The 24,956-nt window shown below is 40.7% G+C and overlaps 1 protein-coding gene across 1 annotated transcript; it reads left to right on the forward strand.

Moving 5' to 3' along the window:
• Positions 1-1,978: 1,978 nt before the first annotated feature.
• DCAF11 (DDB1 and CUL4 associated factor 11) lies at positions 1,979-24,204 on the forward strand. Its single transcript, XM_018569647.1, has 15 exons — positions 1,979-2,078; positions 3,954-4,116; positions 8,343-8,470; positions 12,677-12,795; positions 15,199-15,254; positions 15,360-15,460; positions 16,659-16,805; positions 19,300-19,354; positions 19,671-19,739; positions 19,991-20,048; positions 20,745-20,930; positions 21,224-21,377; positions 21,772-21,924; positions 22,568-22,674; positions 23,783-24,204. Exons 2-15 carry the CDS (start codon positions 3,965-3,967, stop codon positions 23,897-23,899), a joined length of 1,602 nt encoding a protein of 533 aa, XP_018425149.1. The 5' UTR covers positions 1,979-2,078; positions 3,954-3,964; the 3' UTR covers positions 23,900-24,204.
• Positions 24,205-24,956: the final 752 nt, after the last annotated feature.

Raw genomic sequence — 24,956 nt, forward strand, 5'->3', positions numbered from 1 at the left:
AGCAAGTCAGCTTCATAATGTATTAGTGAAGACAATTTAATACTATGGTAATAAAATGATCATTTATGGATAGTACTGTTTAGATAACATTTCATTTTCCATTTCATCTCCGAAACCATAAGGCAATTGATCTGGCACTAATTATAAAGCATTATAAAATGAATGCAGACTGTTGACACTGGATACGGTGTCTGGTACAAGTGAGTTTACATAGCATGTCAAAAAATTATCTTTGATTTGTTCTTTAATAAAATATATTTGTATTGCTAATATGCATGGTGCTGGGAAATTTAATAAGAGGATGTTATGTTAATTAATTTAGCCAACATATTGGGGTGGATTTATTAAAGGTGTACAGAATGTTCACTTAGAAAACTGAATATTCACCAAGTAAAGAAAGTAAACTCACTTTATATATCCTATCACGTCTAGGGGAATTAGGAAATAAAAGACTATGCCTTGTATATGATGGGATGATGAACACAGCTTCATTGTATACACTAAGCTAAGTGAACATTTTCTACTCATTTAGAAAATCAACCTTTACAATAATTGTCTTTATCAGAGTGCCCCCTCACATTAGTTGCCCCAACTAGAGTGCCCCTTACATTAGTTGACTCCTGTAGAGTTCTCCCTTACATTTGTTGCCCCATCAGAGTGCCCTTTACATTAGCTGTCTCCTTTAGGCCCCATTCACACTGAGCGATTTGCCTTTTGCGCGATATCGCACGTTTGGTGCGCGATATCGCGCAAATGGTTGCATTGAGCAACCTAGAATCACGGCAAAATCCGCTCCAAAAAGGGTCCTGCTGTAGCGACACACGACCCGCGACAGCGACGGACACAGCCCCATTGAGATGCATTGGAGAGCGATATCGCGCTGTAAATATTACCGCGATGAATCGCTCAGTGTGAACGGGGCCTTAGGGTGCCCACACACCTTACGATAATCGCGGGAAATCCCGTGATCGTACGATTATCGTAAGGTGTGTGGAAGCCGTGCGACCTCTACTACTGTAAGGTCGCACGACTTTAAACTTACGAACATGTTTCAAAACCCGCCCAGCATCGTACGATGTTCGGCGGGTGTGTAGCATTTTCGTAAGATAAAAGCCGGACGGGCCGGTGTGCGCAAGCGCACACTGCCCATTCGGCATTGCGGTCATCGGAAACCCGCCCCTCAGGGGGCGTGGCTTGCGATCATCGCAAGTACGATCTGCCTATGCAAGATAGGCAGATCGTACGTTTTTTTAAGTACCTTACGACCATCGCAAGACAAAAGTCTTGCGATGGTTGTAAGGTGTGTGCCTAGCCTTCGAGTTCTCCCTTTACTTTAGTTGTCCCCATCAGAGTGCCCCCTTACATTAGGTGTCCCCATCAGAGTGCCCCCTTACATAATGTGTCCCCATCAGAGTGCCCCCTTACATTAGTTGTTTCCTTTAGAGTTCTCCGTTACAGTAGTTGCCCACATCAGAGTGCCCCCTTACATTAGCTGTCCTGTCCCCATCAGAGTGCCCCCTTACACTAATTGTCCCCATCAGAGTGCCCCCTTACATTAGTTGTCCCCATCAGAGTGCCCCCTTACATTAGGTGTCCCCTTCAGAGTGCCCCCTTACGTTAGGTGTTCCCATCAGGGTGCACCCTTACATTAGGTGTCCCCATCAGAGTGCCCCCTCACGTTAGGTGTCCCCATCAGAGTGCCCCCTTACATTAGGTGTCCCAAAGAAAGTTGTTGGGGGTGACATATCCCATGAGGTCACTTCATTAGCTTTGTGTCCCTAGCAGGAAATCAGCTGACACTATGAACGAGGTGTCCGGACCAGCATCTGTCATGTGTGCCCCCAGCCTACAATCTCCCCCCCGGCTGTCTCCAGGGTGACCGTAGCTGCCAGACAGCATTCAGCACCCTGCATCAAAGCGGCTGCTTGGTAAACAAGAGGGCGGGACATCCGCCGCCCAATCACAGTCAGCGCTGCTGAACTCTTGCGACCTGTCGACCAACCAAAGCTGAGTCACATGTCAAGTCCGGGAAGCGGAAGCTGCGGAGAGAAGTGTGAAGCGGTGTAAACATTGTTCGTGTACGTATATAATTGTGTGCGATGTCTGCTAGTGACGGCCTATGGTCACTCTGTGGGTGCATGTAGAGGAGGGTGAGGGGAGGCGGGCACTTCTGCATGGGAATATTCACATATTGGAAAGTCACCTTATGTACACTTACGCAATGTCACGGAGTCGCGCTGTCCCTTGTATAGTCGTATGTAGGGGGATATAAAGCGGGCAGGATGGCGGAGGAAGAATGTTTAGTCTCCCCATCAGTGTAGGATTGTGGGTGCTGTACATACAGAGCGACCTTGGTTCTGTATAACTGTGATCATGGATGCAGGGCATATTCACTTTCATGTCACCTCCTATGGTGTAATATATGCTCTGCATCCTGATGTCAAGCTTCGATCGCTGGTTATTTTATAAATATGAGTGACAGTCTCCTAGGAATGGTAAATATTTGTCTCTGCAGCTGTCTTTGTATTAGAGTACAGCTCAATTATATAAAATAGAGCTGGTGTATAGGAAGTGTGCAATTACCTTGATGAGGATGTGGGCAAAACATTTGGGCGTCCATCGATACAGATTTCTGCCGCTTTCCTCATTTCTACATCCTGATTTCAGCGGATGTCTGAGTGTTAAAGTGTAGTTCAAGTGGACCTGGTTACAGCTGTCAGAGCTCATCTCTGGGATAAAACAAACTACCTCCCCTTAACACCCCACCAACTGATTGCTGGCATGAAAAAAAACAAAAAACCCCTATCTATTGACTGAAAACGCCGGTCATGTGATCCTCCTGTACCGAATCTCCTATCTTCCTTTGTTTGCATCTGGCATGGTCCTTATTTGGGTGTCCACCTCACTGCCTGCATGACGTGAACATTTCGTGTTGGCTGTCCAGTGGCAGGATCCTCTCAAGATCCAGGGAAGGAGTAACATTGCTAGGGGACTGGCTGGCGAGGGACCATTTGCAGCACTGAATTAGCAGTCCAACGCTAATGGAAGGGGGGCTTAGGTGAGTATAACTTGCTTTACAAGGTAAGGAAAAATAAAACCCTGCAGGGTGGGGAATGGATGGAAGGAAGGGGGTCATATTTGGCCCAAAGTGGGGGCTTTAACATAAAGATATGCCATAAGTAGTGGTAACCCTGGAATTGGTGTGAACGCAGTTCACCTGAGTTTACTCTAGCCTGCTCAAAACTTTGACTACCACCCCCTTCCCTCCTGGCACAATCAGTGGGCCCTGGGTAAATAATGGGTAATAGAAGGACTGAAATATTTACTTTTCTTAGACTGGATCTTCACCCCTTACTGTGTCTCTGCCGCTTTGTGTCTTTTAACCTTATTTAGTATTTATGTCTCTGACCAAAACGTGCTTTATTAATAGTAAGATGTTTCTTTCAGCAAATTGAGTTGTATAGAGGAAGGAGACATTTACTTTAAATGTATGATATTTTGGGGCTTTATGGTCCTTCTTTTGCACATTAGTGGCCATTTTGTGTAATTCAGCTGGGAAAACAGCAGAGTGCTCTTTTGTTGTTTTCTGACAGCCCAGAAGTGAGTATATACGAGTATTGTAAGTGCAGAATTCAAACAAATTGTAAAATTGAGAATGAATGCTAAGCAGATTTTTTTTCCTATTGCATGTTAGAGTTGCATTACAAATATACACTAGGATACTGTAAACATTGTTAACACTATCTAATATTAAAAAGCATTTTCTTTTTCTTCATAATGCATTTACCATTTATCTAAATGCACTTACAAAAGTGTAACATATTGCAGCTTACTACTCCTTTTTTGGGGGGATGGTGTGTAATTTTACATCCCCTAAGTATTACATTCTAGTGTTGTGTGGAATAATGCATGTTGTTTTTTTTGCTACATACATACTTATGTGTAATGTGCAGGGGAATGGAGAATGGGAACGCGTAGTAGCAGTAGCGCAGGAGGAGCTTCGGGGGATTCTCCAGAGGACTCCCACAACAGTTCCGCATCTCGTGGTGGACTTCAGGATGATGATGATGAGGAGAACGTTGACCTGGCGCAGGTACTGGCGTATCTTCTGCGCAGGTAACAACACACCCCACATGTCATGTTATTGCCCTTCAGAAAAACACATCTTCATATGTTTCAGAAATCTCTGGCCTAAACATCCTTATCAGCCAGACTCTTACATCTGGACACTGCCCCGCTTTATAATGGTACAACTTGTGCCTAATTCTCAGTTGCTCCTCCGATTGATATTTTTCTATATCCCCACTTGAGCCCCAATACCCAGACAGACATGTCTTTCCTGTTCAGTAATAAATGAAATATAGCAAAACCAGGTAAACCTTGCATGATAAAAAATATCAACTTTAGCATACTTCCTGAGAGTAATGTATCATGATACTTTCCAATATTTACTTGTATACAAATATGACATTCTATTATCTTAATTATATTGTTGATTAAGGTAGTTTTTCCATATTTGTAATATTGGAGAAGTCCACTCTGGTTGTCTTAAGAGTAAGCTTTGTGGACACATATCCAAAACTAACTGACATAAATAATAAAGTTTGATAATGAGACTTACAGTAGGGTGCCACCGTAAAAATTCTCACTTGACTTGAAATTACATTTTGTGTCATACATTAAATATTCCTCTACTCTTCCTTTTAATAAGAAAGCATAAACCTCATCACCCATTCCATACATCTGCATTTCTCTTGTACCCAATAAAAGGTATGGCTGTTGTTCGACAAGAGTTTTAGAAATATACACTTGAGTGGGCAGATTATTATGATCACCCCATCAGTACTTCGTTGGGCCACCTTTTGCCTTTAATACTGCGGCAATTCTTCTTGGCATTGACTCCACGAGATGTTGAAAGGTGATGTGAGGAATCTTACACCATGCCTGATGAATAGCACTGTCCAGTTCTGTGAGATTTGATGGTTGTGGAACCAGCTGCCTGACGTGTATGGTTGCGTTTGCAAAACTGACGATAATGTTATGTAAGTTTTGCTGCATACAAACATCATGCCATGGGCATTACATTCTTGAAATCATTCAGCAGAATGACAAAGCCAGGCCACCTCTGAGGTGTGTACACTGAAATTATCAGATGTAAGATAATTCTCCCTGTCAGCTATGACTGCGTGAACTGATAAGGAAGGGCAGCAGCTTGATTTTAGATGTAAAGCAGGTATAAAGGCTGAGTCAATTATATAGTGTTGTTCTAGTTTACATATATATTGTTAAAGCCCAGTTGTTCTTTAAAAAAAACAAAACACAAAAGTCAGGCTGCATGAAAACACTAAGAGGTGTATTTATAAGCAATTCGCAGAGCCATTTGTCCTGCACAATTCTGTGGACATTAGCTCTGTGAGAATGTAGGCAAACATGGACACTCATAATACATTTTCTTTTCAAATCGAATGTAATATTAGGAAAGTGCCACATTATGGCCACTAGATGGAGAGGAAGAGCATAGGAAATAAGTATTTATTTGTTAATTCCTCAGCTCCTTTTTGTGGTCATAATGCGGTATTTTCCTAATGAGTTGAATATATTACTCTTTCCCCAGCAGAAAACTCTTATTCTTCCCGGAGGCTGCAGCCTCCGTGTGCTGCAATCAGCAATGGACATGCTCCTTGCTGATTGCGGCACTATAGTGGGGACAAGGTGAGGCATGTAGAACCAGAGAGCACAACGTGTACAGAGAGCTTTTACAGTCTCACATACAGCGTGTACGGTTGGGTTATATTTATACATTCTGGTTAAAGGGAATGTATAGTGGTTTTGTATATATTTTCTTTAACCCCTTCATGACCGAGGCCTTTTTTCTTTTTTTTGCACCCATGTTATAATCCACATTTTAGGCCTGAAAATTACATAAAACCCGCAAACATAATATATTTTCTGAAAGCCAAGACCCTATAGAATAAAATGGTGGCAGTTGCAAATGTTTATGTTGCACGGTATTAGCGCAACTCTTTATCAATACCCCAAAATTTTGTGAAAAATGCACTCAAATGCCCCAAAACACAATAAAATACCAATTTTTTAAAATAAAATATAACAGATGAGGTACAACGAGTAAATAAATACCCAACATGCTCAGCTTAAAAATTGTGTGCGTCCGTGAAACTACAACAAAATTAATTACCCCAAAAAGTCCATAGACGACGCTTTAAAAGCCCCTACAGGTCATCAGTTTAGAGAAATGCATAACTATTGGCCCTAGAATAATTGTTCTCACTCTGGCGTGCACGGCGATACCCAACATGTGTAGCGCAATCATCGTTTATATAGATAGGCCCACCCGACGCGTGTTTACGTTAATACGCATGTGCTTGCGGGGGACTTTATTTTTTTAAATTATTTTTACATTTAATTTAATATTATTGTTAAAAACTGTATTTTTTTCACTTTACTTTAACCCCTTCATGACTGAGGCCTCATTTTTTGCACCCATGTTATATTCCACATTTTAGGCCTGAAAATTACTTAAAACCCCCCAACATTATATATTTTCTGAATGCCAAGACCCTATACAATATAATGGTGGTAGTTGCACATTTTTATGTTGCGCAATATTAGCGCAACTCCTTATTAAACCCCAAAATTTAGTGATAAATTGAATTAAATGCCCCAAAACACAACAAAATACCCATTTTTTAAATGAAATATAAAAGATGAGGTTACAACGAGTAAAACGATACCCAACATGCCCAGTTTACAAATTGCGTGCGTCCGTGAAACGGCGACAACTGCAGTACCCCAAAAAGTCCACAGAAGACGCTTTAAAAGCGCCCACAGGTCATCAATTTAGAGATGGCCCAAAATACTGGCCCTAGAATTATTGCTCTCACTCCGGCGTGCGTGGCATTTTTTATTAATATTATTAGATTTATTTGATTTGATTTTAATTTTAAAAACTGTTTTTTTTTAAAACTTTACTTTGACTGCTATCACATGGGGGGGCTTACAAGCCTGTTGTAGACTGTTGTAAAGCCGACAGTCGGCTTTACAAGTTTAAACAGAGTCCCGGCGGCAAAAGTCGCCGGGAGTCTGTTTAAACAGCCCCGATGCTGGCGACGTACACTGTACGTCGTCAGTCACAAAGGGGTTAATTGCTATCACATAGGGGGGCTTACAAGCCCCCCATTTGATAGCATATTGGTGGTGACAGGTCCTCTTTGAGGTGATTGTTGGGGTCAAAAAGACCCCTAGTATGACCTTTCCACTTTAAATAAGCTATTGGAGTGCAGATCACACTTCAATGGCTTATGGCAATGGCTTATTGCTGGGCTTCAAGAGCCCAGCACTGACAGCTATGGGACCGGAAGTGATGTAATCTGCAGTTTACCGGCCCTTAGAAGCGATCTGGCAACAGCTGAGTCGCCAGAATCGCTGCTATTGTAAAGCTCATAGTCGGGAAAAGCCGCCGGCAGTCTGTTCAAAGGGCCCGATGCCAGTGACGTACGATGTACGTCACTGGTCATGAAGGGGTTAATATTTATAGTCTGGAAAAAATGTTTCTTCTAGTTAAGTAAATATTGCCGGTGAATACTGCCAGCAGCCGATGCTCCTCAGTTTCTTTTCATCTTTTTTCTGGACTATCCTTACCTCCTTTTCTTAAGAGAGCCTGATTACAGAGCTCAAAAGCTCAAGCTAAAATGAAGACAAGCTTCTGCTATACTCTGTCTTTAGCTAATCCATAGTGCTCTGTAAACCTTCTGTCGCTGGTATACCCCATTTTAAATATTTATTTGTAAAATAAAACCGCTATAATAAATAGTACAAGATCAGCTGTAAAAATATCTTACCTTACCTATAAACAAAATAAAATTAAGCCAAAGCCATTATATCTCCCCTTTAATAGTCTGCTGCCATGTATAGAGAATATAATGATAGAGCTGTTGTTTTGTTCATTCGTGTAGAGTGCTCAGTATAAAGCTCATCACTGCAAGCTACACAAAAGCAAACATTTTTGAACTGTGCATCAAATTTAGTTGTAAGGCCTTATGAACATTACTTTTTTTAATATCAAAAGTCCAGGAAAGGCATCACAAAAATTCCGCTATATTATTCATTTCTGCTCTTGTTCACGTCTCACCACCCATTTGATTGTGTACACACTTACATTGACAATTCCAGAATATCAACATACAGCTGAGTTGCATCCAAACGACTTTCCATTTCCCATCATCTTCTTTTCATTCATAGTTCCCTTCCCCAGAGAGAAGTGACTACAAAACAGAGTTGTGGTATTTTGTCTGATATATTGAGTCCTGTCTGTATATCCACAGAGGGCAAGTACGGCTAGTTCAGGGAGGAATTCCTGCAAGTGTGCATCTGATACAGTCCCTATCGGATTCTGATGATGACAATGACAGTGCTTGGGAGGGATGCTTGGGAGATCGCTACAACCCCCCTGGTAAGTGAATTTTCAGGACCATGGTGTCTGTTTTCAGCACCATTTCAACACAAAGCTTTTGACAGTTGTAGGTATTCGTTCATGTCACTGTAACCCCCTTCCCGACTGATGATGGAATTATTCCATCATGGTCTTTCAGTTCATTAAAGACCGGTGACGGAATAAAATCCGTCATGCGGTACAATGAGCACTGGTCCATAGAGGGACCAGCGCTTATTGCGTTAATGCTGTTGCTGGGTCCCTCAGTGTCTGGGGCAGACCCTCAACAGCAATTTAGGAGGTCCCACAATGGTGATCACCTCGCTGTGACAGCCACTGAGCCGGCTTGCTGCTGCAAGCCAGATCAGTGGATTACCAAAGTGACACAAAGTATCTCTGAGGAGAATGCAGTATCTCCTCAGAATACCTAAACTGGCCATACACCTTTAAATTATCTGCAGCTTTTCTATGGTCAGATGGAAAAAGTGTAACAGATTCCTCCATCTACGCTAAACTGTGTGGATGGAGGAATCTCCCACTGGGCCCAGCTTCAGTATCTTTCTAGTCGGCCCCACTGGCTCTCAAAACACCTGAACAATGCCTGCATCCAATCAGATTGTTCAGGTGTTTTGACAGCCAGCTGGGCCGACTAACAAGATACTGAAGCTTGGCCCAGTGGGAGATTCCTCCATCCACACAGTTTAGTGCAGATGGATAGCGTAGATGGTAGATGCCCATAGAAAATCTGCAGATTATCTATAGCTGTATGGCCAGCTCAAGTATTAAAAGCCCCTGTATATAAAAAAATAACCCTTTAGTGCCCCCCTGTTTTTAAAAAAAAAAAGTTTAAGATTTTTTTTTAAATTTTCTAAAATTTGTAAAAAAAAATTTTTTTAAAGATTCCGAAAATATAGTGCTGAGGAGGCTGTTAAAGATAGGAGACAAACATACCACATTCTAAAATTGTATTTCACTGCTTGTATTTTGTGACCTGTAACACCCAAAATAAACTGAAATCCCAGACATATGATATACCCTATAAATCAGGACAAATAAAATAATTTATTATGAATTACTTTCAGTTAGCTACACTAATTATGTACACACTATTATTGCTCAAACTTTGAAAAACTTCTTTTTTTTTGTATTTGTTATAAAGAAAATAATAATCTATATATGCATATGTCACATCAAATTAAAGCCTATTTTGTCCTTTAACAAAATGGTATATAATATGTGTAGGTGCAATGAATGAGGAAGATGGAAATTATGGTAAAACATGCACATAGCAAAAATGGCAAAATTGCTCCGGTCCCCTGAAACGAACACATTTTCTGAAGCTGTGTCACTAAGGGGTTAAAGGACTTGTCAAAACTGTGTTGTGTTTATTTACTAACCCAATGTTTATTTGGTGAATGAGTAGGGGTAACAACTACCCCTTACTGTTTCACAAGGGGGGCATCATCTGGGTGCCCCCCTTTAAGAAAGGGGGGACCCAGATTCAGATAAGCCCCCCTGCCTGCAGACCCCCACAACCACAGGGCCAGGGTTGTGGTGAAGAGGCCCTTGTGTAGGTGCAATGAATGAGGAAGCTGAAATTTATGGTTAAACAAACAAAATTGTTCCGGTCCCCGGGAATGAAAACATTTTCTGCAGCTGTGTCACTAAGGGGTTAAATGTACATATAATCCAATGTAGCAGTTCATTGTCAATAAACTTACATTGGTAGACATGAACAAGATTAAAGTAGAATTAAACCCTCAGTAGTTGAACAAAAAAAAACCAGAACAGTGTATGCCCAGCTTGGCAGTAACAATAACATAAACCAATTACTCAGCTTAGATTGCATAGATAGAAAGTGAGGATAACTTATAAACAGGGTTTGAAAAATGTTAGGGTGTCTCACCAGTCAGTCAAAAATGTCACCATTCAGCACAGTAAAAAAACAAAGTTTCCCTACGTTATGTTATAAAATCCTTAATTATTACCAATATTTTTTGGTAAAACATAAAAGATGCGGTCACGTCGGGTACATAGACACCAAACATGTCAAGCCTTAAAATTGCGTGCGCCCGCAAAATCGCAAAAAAATGACCACACTGAAAATCGGCCATATACGATGCTTGAAACGCTTTACCGCTCATCAGTTTAGTGTTATCAGTAATTAATGGCCCTAAAATTATTGCTCACACTCCGACTTTCGCGGTTATATGTAACATGTGCGGCACAATAGGCGCAATCGTTGTTTTCGCACGTAGGCACACCCAACTCATATCTACATGTGTATGTGGGGGGCGGAGGACTTAAAAAAAATATATAATTTTTATTTTTTCATTTTTTTTAATGCTTCTTTCATTTTTTATTTTTTTTACACAACTTTATTGCTATCACATGGGGGGCTAAGAAGCCCCATATTTAATAGCCAATTTACATGACAGGTTCTCTTTATGAAGACATCAGGGGTCTCCAAGACCCCTAATGTCACCTAGGGACCCCCCAGAGAAGCTTATGAAGCACAGATCTGTTTCATCAGCTTCTGTAGCTGGAAAGTGACACTGAATGCAGGAAGTGATGTAATATACATCACTTCCTGCATTCCAGGACTGGAGAGTAGATCAAAGGGAGTTCGTGTACTGAACTCACTTTGATCTCCTGTCACAGAGCCGTGCCGGTCCCGGCCGCATCGGGCACAGCGGATCTCAGGACCAGCAACGGCAGTGACAGCTGCAGGTAATACAAGTGATCAGGCATCTCGAGACGCTCGATCGCTTGAATGTAAAGGTGCCGGCCGTGTAATTACAACGGCCGGGAAGCTGCTCGTCGGGCTCCACCGTCCTCTCGTCGCAGACGAGTGGATTTTTCAAGCCCTGCTTATAAATGTTCTACTTTGTCTGGAGTATTTTGTGACCCAGTGACAAAGTGGTGCTGCTTCTCCAGTGAAGGTTGGTGCCCTGGCTGTGCTATCTGGTAGGGATGCTGGATGACACAACTAGCAGGTGCACAGAAATCTACATCCTTTGATAGGTTAAGCCGTGCCCATATATTTATTTCAACTGGAAAGTTAGCTGCTTGTCTGGAGTTTAGGGCTTGAATGGAGAATTTAGATGGATGGCTGATTTGCCATCCACTTCGTTCTCCAACAAAGGTAAAGCAGCGGATTCTCCAGTTGCTGTTCTGCTTGATAGCAAATAGTTACTACATAATCATTTTCGGAGCAGATGAGTTTCTGCAATTGTTTCATTGACTATTTTTCTTTGGTGTATCTTTTATTAACCCCTTCATGACTGAGACCCTTTTTTCAATTTTTGCACCCATGTTATATTCCACATTTTAGGCCTGAAAATGACGTAAAACCCCCCAACATTATATATTTTCTGAATGATCCCCCTTATTTTTATAATGACAACAAAGACACCTTTTAGAAATGTTTAGTAATGGCAATCTACATACAGATACTTCTAGATAATTGCTGGCTTTGTATTCTTTCACTTATTTATTTTCCTCACATTGTCCATTTTCATTAAAAGCAGAACTCTGGGTAAAAATTGTATTAACCCTTGCATTGGGGCTACCCCCGCACTGCAAGGGTTCAGTGCTCGTTTATTGCCTATGTTAAAAAAGAAAAAAAAGTTTTACTCACTCGATCCTCCGAGCCGGCTTGCTCTTAGACCCGTCCCTCTCTCCCTGTCCGCTGCAGCGGTCTAAGGTCTCTCAGCTATCGCTTTCTATTCTCTGTGTATAGGCTGTAAGTGCCAGTTCACACCATATGCAGTTGTGATGCAGTCCGTTTATTTGACTGCTGCAGTCAAAATCCATTACAATGCTTTCCTATGGGCTTTCTTGTTCTTTATTCACACCATTGCAGTGTGAATTAAGCACAAGAAAGACCATAGGAAAGCGTTGTAATGGATTTTGACTTCCTGGAACACTTGCACATGTGAGTGAAACATGTGACAGTGTACATTGTCAGAGAGGGGAAAAAAGGATCTTCCCCGAGATCTTGGGAGATTTTGCAGTTACGAATGAGATTTCCTGGCAATGCACTGCTAATATAACCTTCCCAGAATACGTCTCTTAGGCCCGACTTGCATCACTAATGCACAAGAGTACCATGAAGTAGAAAAACAATCATTTTAAGTAAATTCAAAATATGTTTGTTTTGTTTTATGGAAAATATTTTGTATGCTTTTGTTGCTTTTTTTTCTTTTCTTTTGCTACCTCCTGTAGCTGATTCAGCTCCAGACACTGCTGCACTGGATCAGAGCCAGATCAGAACCCAGGTTCTGCTTGCAACAGGGAGGTTAGGAGGACGCACAGAGCAGAATATTACCCGACAGCTGTTGGAGGTAAGCCGTTCACTTTGTTTAAGGTAACCGTTTTATGTTGTCATGCATACACACATTACATTTATGATTTACATAAGCTGCTTTCCCCTCTAAACCCATCTCTGAGCAGAAGTCACCAAATTCTGCAGGTACTTTCGTTTGTTAAAGTTAATTTGTTCTTTTCACGCATTGCTGAGACTCAAAACATAACAGAAAGAAACTTGACCTGTTTTATCTGCCTTTCTTACAGTTTTCCCTTTTTATGGGTGAATCTTTTATTGCTGCATGATACCTTGATTACAAAGTCTAACTTCTGTATAGCCCAAATGACCTTTTTTCATTCTTTACAGCACAAGTAGCCAAACGTCGGCCCTCTAGCTGTGGTGAAACTTTCAAATCCCGCTAGGCATTTCAAAACTCTAACACACATGACTTCCACAGGCAAATGCGTGATGGAATTTGTCGTTTCACCACAGCTGGAGGGCCATAGTTTGCCTGTCCCTTCTCTACAGTATCATAGACCTATAGATATCCATGAATCTGATTGTAATGCAATCTCAAGGAAACCTATAATGGTTTTGGGTAAGATGTACGCATACAATGTTTGTTTTACAAATACGTTTTGAAATGAACTTTTCCTATAATATAAACAATTCCTAACCCACTGTGGAGAACACGGCACAAGTACTAGGATGACTTGGGATGAGTCCCTGCTCCTGACCTTTTTCACTTGTGTGTATTGAGCTTTTGAGCTCTATAAACAACAGTTTTTTCACAACAGCTGGTAAAGCTTAGTAGAAAACATGCAGATAAAAGCTAAGCGCTCTACATGCTGGCCAGGGCTCTCAGCTTCTTTAAAAAAACATTGTGGCATAGATTGGCATACTCGTTCCTATCTTTGCATTTCTCTTTTATCTTAGGGAGAGACATAGTATAACTTTAAAGATCAGCCCAGAAACTAGACCCGCTGCAATCAGTCAAAAAAAACATACTATAAGGTCTTTGGCAAGTCTACTTTAAAGCAATGCACACAACACTTTAAAAGCCCTTTCCTATTGAATTAAAGGGGGCTTGCCACATTATAGGTTACTGCAGGGCAAGTCTCCTGACTACACATTGCATCTTTACCTGGGAGAGATGTATATATAATCCTATTGCATACTATGGCATGTGGATTTCTTCAGTTAGTCTGTTGTGTCAGGGCAATAAATCACTCTTGGTGAATATATACTTCAAAGCCCCAGAGCAAACATGCTACAAATCTTCAATAAAGTCGTCCTCATTTCCATATTTTGGAGCAAGCTTTTTACCAGCCTCTAAAGCAGGGGTAGCAAACCTCCGGCATTCCAGCTGTTGGGAAACTACAAATCCCACAATGCATCTCTCTTCGGGAGTCGTGGCTGTGAGAATCTTGCAATGCCTCCTGGGATTTGTAGTTCCACCACAGCTGGAGGGCCGGAGGTTTGCTACATCTGCTCTAAAGCATAGATGGACCAGTATCAGTATATTATGCCTACACAGGGCTTCTTCTACTGTTAGGTAGAGGTCCTCTTTAAAGTGGACCTATACTCAAATGTTAACATAAAGCTATATGAACAATTTTGCTAAGATGGATATAATGTATAGGGAGTAATAGAATAGGCTGAAGTACTTTCTTTAAGAACATGCTGCTTTACATTCTCTTCTGTGCTGCATATATAACCAGACGCCTAGGCATTTGGTTACATGATCTCTGCTGAAGGATTACATTTTAGATTGGCTTCCTTTCTTTCAACAGAGATCATTAGACCAGGTTCCTAGGATTTTGCATGTGTGCAGCCCTGTAGAAAACATGGAGCAGCATTTTCTCCTGGAAGGATTAGTATTTGAGACCATTATTGTTCATATAGCTATCCCAACAAAACTGCTAATGTGGCTTTAAAGCAAACCTGTGGTGACATCTGATGTAACAAACTAAGAGCTGCATTCTTTTTATGCTGTCGTCTAGAGCTCCAGTGTTGCCTTCACATTGTGAAAATAGTGACTTTCTGAAAGTCTTTTTTTGTATAACAGGCAACTACCCACATAGGTTTGCTGTCCTGTTGGAAGGCCATTCAGATGTCGGATATTAAAAGGAGTTGTTGGGGGCATTTTCTCCACAGTGGGAATGTGGAGATGTTTCAGGCAGCGCAGGAGCTGCACATTGCTACAGAAAAGGCACGAGATCCAGCTTATGCTGTTAGCTGCCAGATGCAGATCTTATTTTATTCCATTAGGTGTCGCCAAATGTTTATTTTTAGTTAGCATGTAAGTATGGCCCCACTATCCATAGATTTTGTTTGAGAGTCATAACCTGCCTGCATTATAATGGATCTGATTGCTTATGATTATTATTTCATGATTATACTTGACCAACGTTCTTTCTTTCATTGTTTTTATAATCAGAGAGTGCGAGGGGGGTGTGGTTTTTCTCACGGAGAGCGCTGCCGTATGACATCAAAGTGAGTGTTCTCAAATTAGCAATAAAATAGAATTTTACTCTAAGCATATTCCATTTGACAGGGAGAGAAATAAATTGCTGTCTAAACCTGTCCCTTTTATTGCAGTTTTCTGCCAAACAGTGTGTCTGCCACAGATTCATATTCCCAGAAGGCATTCTGTGGAGTATATTCCAAAGATGGTGCAATCTTTATGTCGGCTTGCCAGGGTATGATGCTTCTTCCATTTTGCTATATTGTTAAGAGTTTTTTTAGGCATTTTAAATGAATTTGACCTTGTTTAACTCTGGAGCTTCCTCTGTCCTACTCGTTATCTTTACATATACCTCTACTTCCATTCTCTTCTGTTACATGCAGAATTATATGTAACAGTTTAGCAGCTGTGCCTGTATGCAGTGTATACTTTGTGCCCATAGCTGTTCATCGCAATGTCAAAGGAAAGTGTCAAAGTCATGCTTAGCAGCCAGATTGTACTTTTCATCTTCTGGGCTTGTGAGAAAATAAAAGCCTAAATCTTATTAGATGCTGTAGGCAGCAACTCAACTTTTCCTTCAGTCTTAATTAATTAGGCAGTGCCTACATGACTACCCAATAGCATTAAGATTGCTGTTACTGCAAGCAAAATGCTCAAATATCCTAGAGACAGTAACTAATTAGATGTTTGCAGAACTACAATGGCATTACCTATCCAAATATCTTCATCCTTATAAAGTGCAAAAGGTGACATTGGAGACTAATTGCAGGTGGCAAATCCATTTTTGAGGGCAAGTTTACTTTTGCATAATGCACAGTTCCCATTCCTTGTATGCAGCAAAGGGAAATAGTTAAATCATGTTTCTAACCTTTTATTAAAAGCTGAAATCTCAGTTGCATATGTTTGCAAATATAAGGAGAAACACTCAAACAACTAACAAGTTTCTTCTGCAAGTGTAATTCATACACTGACAAGGAAGGTACAAGCAATGGAATGTATATAGCTTTGGCTAAATTGGGTACAGCAGTACACAAGATCCAGACTCGCAGAGGGCATCTAAAGGCCTTTCTTGTCTTTACCAGATGCTACCTTCTGACCCAGTCCTGCCTACCTAACCTCTGTCACACATTTGCTGGGTCTATTTCTTTTGGGAACACTGGTTCCTCTGTTCTGAAAAAAGCTTTGATGGAACAACTTGCAGTATGATTCGCTGTCTGTGGTTAATAGAAATTAGTTTGGGTGGAAATCCTCCAGCTCATTTGTGAGAGAAAGATATGGTGGATGTAGAACCTTAAGACTAAAATGATTTGTGAGTAAGAGTGAGTTAGACTGTTAAGTTTCTCTGCAACACCTTCAGATTACTAATGTTTTCCTTCTGTCATATAGGTTCCCTACCTCTCCCCATGTAGCTTTAATTTTTTGTTTTGTCTTAGATCAAAATATTCGCCTCTATGACTGCCGGTATGGCGCCTTCAAGAAATTCCGAACTGTGAGGGCCAGAGATGTGGGCTGGAGCGTGCTTGATGTGGCTTTTACTCCAGATGGAGGGCACTTCTTGTACTCCAGCTGGTCTGATTACAGTCAGTATAAATACTGCTTTCTTCTATCTATGCTTAGAAATATCAGTCAGCTGGATTAATAATGGTGTATGGAGAACAAAAATATAACATTTTATATAATAGCACAGAGGGTAAACAGAGTGAAACCTTTCTTTAGTGTAGTTGTTGTCTGAGGGCTTGTTCACACAATGTCCGGATTCTGTCCTGACCAGAACAGTTCGCTCCTGCACTAAAAATGCATCCCAGTGTATCCCTATGTGTTTTATGGGCTCCAGTTCTCACCAGCACAGTCCGTTCTGCAATACTGCATGTCACATCTCTTCAAAGCTTATTTGAAATTTTAGTATAAAACAGCGAAACATATGCCAGGTGCGTAAAAAAGAAAAGATGTACAAAGTCTAATTGTTAGTTGTCTTCAGAAAGCAGCCACAGCCTGAGTAGAAAAGCCTATCCCCTGCCAACATGCTGTAGAGAAGGATGCTTGCTCTCTTTGAGAATGCAGAGGTCTGACATCCTCTTCTCCTGCAAAGTCAGACTAGCTCTGCAGTCAGCAAAGCGCATGCTCCCTGCTTATTGGAGAGCTCTAGCTCTGACTCAGCAGGGGCCGTGTTTGACCTCTCCAGAAAGATCACTGTGTTCTCACAGAGAGCTGGGTCCTTCTCTACAGCATGTTAGTAGGGGGCAGGAGTTCCTAAAGAAAACAAAATGTAAGAGATTGCACACCTTTTGTTTCGATGCACCTGGAAAGTATTTAGCTAATTTCAAATGGGATTTAAAGCAAATCAGAAAAGCAGTAAATATCCTAAGCTACATTTTATCGATTGTTCAGTGTTAAGGTGCCCATACACTGCACGATTCTTGTACGAGAATCGCGGGAAATCGTGCAGTGTATGGAAGCCGTGCGACCGTTTTTACTGTACTGTACATGCTCCTTAGACAAAAGACGTGCGACCGTACAGTAAAAACGGTTGCACGTCTTTTGTCTAAGGAGCATGTTCGAAAACCAGCCGAAAATCTTATGATTTTCGGCTGGTTTGTGGCATGCTCGGGAGACAAATGCCAAACGGGCCGGTATGCGCACGCGCACACTGCCCGTTCAGCATTGCGATCATCGCAAGTACGATCTGCCTGTCCAAGATGGGCAGATCGTACGTTTTTTTAAATCACTTTACAACCATCGCAAAACTAAGGTCTTGTGATGGTTGTTTGAGTGTATGGCCACCTTTTAGAGTGATGGTGTTTTGTTTCCAAAGTATTCTTCCTAATGTTACTGTCATTTTAATTGCCTTTGCATCACCTATCTGTGTTAAAAAAAAAAAGACAAAAATTGGTTCATAATCGAATACTTTCTACAAAATATTCAATAATTGCTTAAGAAAATTACGCAATTCTGTTAGATGACCTGGCGATGTTTAACGAAAATCTAGCTAGGGTTAAGATTCACTTGGATGCGTATTTGGGATTCTGCCGATTTAAAAAGGGTGTATAAACAGCAACCCACTTCATATTGCCGATATAAACAGACAATGTTTACAACATGTTTATACATATAAGCTAGTAGATTTTAGCATGAGCATTCATATGAAAAATCTCATCAGAATATTCAACAATGCCATCAGAGATTTTACAAATGACGTTCCATATTTTGTTTGATTTTAAAATTTTGTTTTGGTTGGTTCTTCTTTGAGAAAAAAATGTAAATCCGCTCTTTTTTTATTTTCTTTCTTTTTTTCTGTAATATGGTCAAAATCAATCATAGGATTAACCCCATTAACTATTAGAAAATCAGATAAATGTTCCTAAAACATTTATTTTCGAAAGTCTACTGGAGTGTGGAGAGCTAAAGACTCTATTGGAACTCTGAATGTAGCCATACACACTGATATTTTCCTAAGGATTTTAAGCCCCATTGCAGCCAAATAGTTTTAATCAGAGCTGGGGAAGGGTTAAAACCTCCATCAGGTTTTTATTGCTGGCTATGTTTACTTGGGGAGATTCCCTTCACATCCTGTCTATTGGACAGTGTCCCCATTGCAAAATCTTTACAACGGGGACACAGACAAGAGTGACACATTTTTAGTAGATCTCCTCAATGGGCACAAAGACAACAACTGAAACCCAACAGAGGCTGTAAACCTTCATTACTATACACAAAATGTTTTTGGAGCAGGGCGTTAAGCTTCAGTTAGTGTGAGATCACTACATATACAGTGTGTGTGTGTATGTATGTATAAATATATATATATATATATATATATATATATACACAGTATATAGTGTTTTGTTTGGGGAGGAGGGTGGGTTGGTGGTTCTGCATGTAGCAGTCTTTATCGTGGTTTTTGTTGTTGAAACTGCTTTTGCTACCTGTATAATGGCTGTTATACAGGAAGCAATAGCACTTTCAAAAACCAATGATTGGACAACTAATATTGATAAAAACTAAAAACATCAGTGTGTGTAACACTGGTACAACCCACCAATGTATGTTATAATGTACTTTTTAATCTCATTTTAGTTCATGTCTGCAACATATATGGTGAGCCGGAGTCACACACTGCGCTGGATCTCTGGTAATGACTTTAAAGAAAACCTGCACTGGGAGAAAAATGTAGGCTGCCATTCACTGACCTGTCTATGAAAAATACTAGTTTTTTGGCTGCCTCTGTCAATCCTTTTGTTTCTCTGACCTGAAAAAAACGATGCAGTCAGTGGATTAGCATGGCCACCAGGCTTTTTCAGAATGAGGTCAGCAGTATCAGCCTACATATTTCTCTCAGTGCAGGTTTACTTAACATTTTGAGATATTTAATGTATACTTTACACTACATTTTATGGTACTTAAAATTAAACTTTATCTGTATTTTTTTACTGCCTTGTTATTCGCAGTCCCTCAGAGCGACGTTTTGCTGTTTTCTCTCTTACTGTGTCTTGCGATGGACGGGAAGTGCTTGGCGGGTGAGTCATTATTAGAAATAAAAGGCATGAAAAAGGAAGGTTAATGAGAAATACATATACCCACACTAGGATGATTATAAGCAATGTACTGTGTGTATATACTGTATAAGGAAATAGACCTTTTCCATGTCTCTCACTGTGGGTGAACTACAAGGACATTTCAGAAGGGGATTTTAATATAATAATGGTGGTGCATTGATTGCAGGTTATATTTGGTCTTCAACAGTGTCAATTCACTTTTTTTTTTACAGAGCCAATGATGGATGTGTGTATGTGTATGACCGAGAACAAAACCGTCGAACCCTAAAGGTAGAATCTGCCTTGGTCGTTCCTGTTACTTCTATCCACAGCATTAATGGTGGCAAGGTTTTCTCTCTTTCCTATCATGGGAATAGGGAACTTAAATTCCAGCTAGTTCAATAATAGCACACACAGCGTGCTTATCTATGCAATATCATAAACAATTTCTCTACCTGGATTCCAAGATATTTTCACTTTTTAAGCCATTTTGTGTCTAAAGTTTGCTTATTGAGCTTCCATAAAAGACTTCAAGACTATAGCGGGACTATATAACATTTAAATGCACACACCTCAAGATGCCTGCAGTTCAGTTTTAGACCAGGTCGGGTTAACTTTTTGCTAAAAGGAATTAAGGGCAATAGTATAATTGTAGAATTCTAGAACAATAAATCAGTTGAGTGTTGGAAAGCAGTGGTCCGCACTGCAGGTGGAAGATTTATTTTTTTATATGAATATTTTACATAAACTAAGTTTCCAGTTATGTTTCTGTGTTAGTGCAATAACAAAGCATATATTCTGTATCACAGAAAAGATGTTATAGTATGCATTTATTGTCACCTATCAGTGGCCTACTTTGAGGATAGTAACTTCTTGCTTACAGCTTTGATAGGAGTGCCATCCATATAACTGCCGGAGTAGTTGTTTTTTTTTGTTTGGCATCTTATTGTAAGATCATTTTTTTAAATGCTGAACTTGTTTATCCAGATTGACTCTCACGAAGATGATGTGAATGCTGTTGCATTTGCCGATGACAGCTGCCACATTCTGTATTCTGGAGGAGATGACGCCCTGTGTAAAGTGTGGGACCGTCGCACAATGCGAGAAGATGATCCCAAACCAGTGGGGGTGTTAGCTGGACATCAAGATGGGATCACCTTCATTGACAGCAAGGTGAGAACAAGGCAATACTTCTGATGTCACCAATTTTTGCTCTTTATTATTTATAAATAATATGAAATAATCAAAAATATTTTGCTCTGTTCTCTTACCCCAAGTGTTTGCCTGATGCAAATGTTTGTTCACTCATTAAAGCATCATTGGTCATCATCTCCTCTGCCAACCTTATCTGAATTCTTGTAAAACTCTGTACAGTAACTTTTTCTTTACTGCTTCTTTGTACAACGATCTGTCGGTTTGTTGTTACTTTGACCAACTCGTTGTTGTGCTTTTTTTTATATACACAGGGAGATGCACGGTATCTCCTTTCTAATTCCAAAGACCAGAGCATTAAACTGTGGGACATCAGGCGGTTTTCAGGACCAGAGGGACTTGAAGCCTCACGCAGAGCCGTAACACAGCAAAATTGGGATTACAGGTGGCAGCAGGTGCCCAAAAGAGGTAAGACAATGCCACATAGATTCCTAGAAACATTTACAGGGTTATTCTTAAAAGGGTGAAGAGTTTGGAGAAGGCAGGAAAAGTGAACAATCTCGGACAGCATAGCGGAACTGGAAAGGGAGCTGAATTGGAGAATTTTTCCAAATCGGCTATTTTGGCCTAGATTATTTTCTTCTCCTGTCTTCTCCGAACTCTTCACCCTTTTCTGAATAACCCTGTTTAGTTTTAAGTCAAGTTTAATTGCCTACAATCTAGAGTTACATATACTGTATAAAAATAACCGCAATGAAGATGGTTGCTATAGTTGCAATAGCTATCTTGATTGCAATGTTCCAGGAGATAGCAAAGTGGTGCGCACAGTTACTGCCTGACCAGTATATTGATATTTTTTCAGCTCTCAGGAAGAAACGCCTTTCCGGCGACACATCTCTGATGACTTACCGTGGCCATGGAGTCTTACACACTTTGATCAGATGTCACTTCTCCCCTGCTTACAGTACTGGTCAGCAGTATGTGTACAGTGGGTGTTCTACTGGTCGAGTTGTCGGTATGTAAAGACACGGTTATCTCTATAATCAGCCATGCGGATAACTTTAGTATCACAGGCTTTATTTTTCTAAGCAAGCTAATTGATGGCACATTATATGGAGACAACCAGTATCTGTGTTTTTGTTTAGCTTTATCTTCCAAGCTAAAACTATGTAGTTGAATTTAAAAATGTTTTTAAAGTAAACCTTTCTTGAGAGATGTTTGGATGCTGTTTTTGTTGACCTCCTTCTTACCTAGCTTTTATGCTGACCTTCTAGCTTTAATACTTTCACTGTCTATAAATCATTGGCTGGGAACAAGTATGCAGATCAAGAGCGCCGGAGTAAAGTCACACATACTAATCTGTCTATTTATTCCAATTCAGTAACTAAAAAAGTAGGGAAATAAGAGAGCAAGTATGACAGTCAGGAAACTAGTTTCTGATAATGGAGGGGGTCAAAGTTGACTATAAATTCTTGTGTTTTGTTTTATGTTTTTTTCTAGCAATGTTTAGTACTTTTTGGCTTTTATTGTTTATTTGACAAAAATTGTGGTACTGTACTATACATGTTGGTGAATGCAGCCATAATGATGAAAGCAAATATCTTTTTGATGGCACAGTTTAAGTGCTGACATATTGTCTTTGTTTTCCTTTCTTACAGTATATGATTTGTTGACGGGTCAGATAGTGAAGAAACTGACCAACCACAAGGCATGTGTGCGGGATGTGAGCTGGCATCCATGTGAGACCAAGCTTGTGAGCAGCTCTGTAAGTCATTATAAGAAAGGGGTATTCTAAATCAGTACTGGCTGTCATGAGCCCCACTGACCTGGTAAACCTTGCAGCTGTTAGTCTGTAAAGGACAGGTCTGTAAAGATTGTCTGTAACTGCTTGGTATAGGACATACCAACCTTTTTATTTGGTGGAGGCCACAACTGCTGCCTGACGAATCAGAAAGCAGTGCAGTTTCACCATGAGAAAAAGCATATTTGATAATGACACGTTATATCTTCAATTGATAATCCTCATATATTAATTAGTCATTTATTAGGCCAGTGTGGTCTGTATTGCTTAACACAGGTGATCATTCTGTTCTAGGTAACCTCTAAGTGGCAGGTGGAGGGACTATTTAAGATTTCCTACAATATTTCAGAATTACAAAGGAAGCCTGGAGAAGTCCTGTTTTTTTTTGTTTTTTTTAATGTTTTTGTTGGAAAACGTCCTCTAGGCCCAGTCATATGTGGTGCTTTCAACATTGCATGTGAAACAGGAAAAAAATTACTGTTACACTTTCAACTGGTACTAGGCTGTCCACTTTTAGGGTGGCCAAGCACTGGCTAATGTCTTACCAAGGACAATAAGGAGCCGTTCACACCTGATCACAATGCTCCAAAGCTCACGTGTTGTCTTGTGTGGAGGTACATGGCAAAGGAAGTTGGTCATCCAGCTAATTTGATAGCCGTACCAGTAATTTCATCAAACTACATTTACGCTTACTTTGATAAATGGGCAGAATGGAATTAAAGCCTCCAATAAGGACCGAATCTCTTATTATAGTCCGATGTTGAATGACTCCTGTTATTCCAGTATGAGCTCAATACTTGGTTGCTGTATGCCCACTTCTTCTGGGTACTGTTAATGATCTGGCCTGCACTGATTGGTTGAGTCTGCCATATTTTAAGGTGTATGTGCCGTTTTATTGTCTAGGATAAGAACAGTCCTTTTATCTAAATAATTCTTTAAAAAAATAAACTCTTTACAACCATTGTTGTTTATATTTGTTTGCACTTGCATGTCATGCCTCTGCTTGAGTGAGTGTTATATACATGCCTTTATTCCTTATCCCTGTGTGATCTTTACATCTCTCTCATTGCAGTGGGATGGCACCGTTCGTGTCTGGGAACACCAGCAGTCTGAGTTTTATGAAGATGACCTGCATATCCCACCAATGGACCCTGACTGCAGCCCCGCCAGCAGCTCTAGCTCCTGGTAGCCCCCTGGCCTGCCTGACATTCTTTTAGAGAATGTGAAGTCTGATGGATAGATCAACAAATAATGTGGGGTTTGTGTGAATGTGGTACTGAATGTAAGGTTGTGTTTTTTAGGATCTGGTAACCTAAAAAGACTGCAGAGGTCATGTAAATGGACCTCTGTAGCAGGCGTTACAAAACTGGTGGTGGGCTTCTTGGTGGGACATGGCAGCACCTGTTGGTGACATGTGGAGAAGAGATAGTACTGAAATGAATTTGTTGTGTTCCTGACTTCTATATCTTGAATAAACATGTCCGAAATCTTTGATATTTTGGCATTTTTTCTAGCATTCATGTGGTCACTGTGTAGAGCAGTGTTTGTCAGCAACTAGGCCGCGGCCTTCCTCCTGTTGGGCTGAAGCATTACAAATGTCATAGTGGTCTTAGAGTGTTTACGTAACTGGCAGATATATTTTCTGTCCGCCTGCACTGAATGCTTTCCCCACGCCGAACCAATGCTTTGCAGCCTCTACTGTCACGGTCTCAGCAGCACCACTGTGTTTGTTTACATTTGTAAAAGTACAATTTGCATAGATATCCCACATAGAGTGGGCATTGCAGCGCACACTCTTTATAGGTCCCCACTGTTTCTTCCCCTTCCTGATCTTTCTCCCTTTACACAGTGCACCTTATTGCCTCTTCATTATTTGGGACTTGCCTGCTGCTGCTCCCTTTCTGCCTTTGTGCAGGCTGCCACTGTGAGGTGGGGAGGTGTTTCTCTAACTCAGCATTGCAGCTCTTCCTTGTCCTACTTCCTGCTCCGGTTGAGGCAAGCACCACTTACCAGGTAGGTCAACACAAATGTAAATAAACAGAGCAGTACTGCTCAGACTGTGACAGCAGTAGTTGTCAAGCAGCGGTTCAAATGGGTGAAAGCATTCAGTGGAGGCAGACAAAAATAAGATCAGTCGGCTCCATGAACACTTTAAGACCACTATGACATCTGTGAAGCTGCAGCCCAGTAGAAGGAAGGCTGTGGCCAAGCACCTCTAGCCAGGTTCTTGACAAACATGGTCATAA

This window comes from Nanorana parkeri, unplaced genomic scaffold (genome assembly GCF_000935625.1).
Source record: "Nanorana parkeri isolate BGI_ZX_2015 unplaced genomic scaffold, ASM93562v1 scaffold1371, whole genome shotgun sequence".
In the NCBI taxonomy this organism is placed as follows: Eukaryota; Metazoa; Chordata; class Amphibia; order Anura; family Dicroglossidae; genus Nanorana; species Nanorana parkeri.

Coding starts and splice junctions, on each gene's coding strand:
- DCAF11 (XM_018569647.1), top strand. CDS start 3,965: ATGGGAACGCGTAGTAGCAGTAGCGCAGGAGGAGCTTCGGGGGATTCT. Junction 21,925..22,567: donor TTCTACTGGTCGAGTTGTCG/GTATGTAAAGAC, acceptor CCTTTCTTACAG/TATATGATTTGTTGACGGGT. Junction 22,675..23,782: donor CCAAGCTTGTGAGCAGCTCT/GTAAGTCATTAT, acceptor CTCTCATTGCAG/TGGGATGGCACCGTTCGTGT.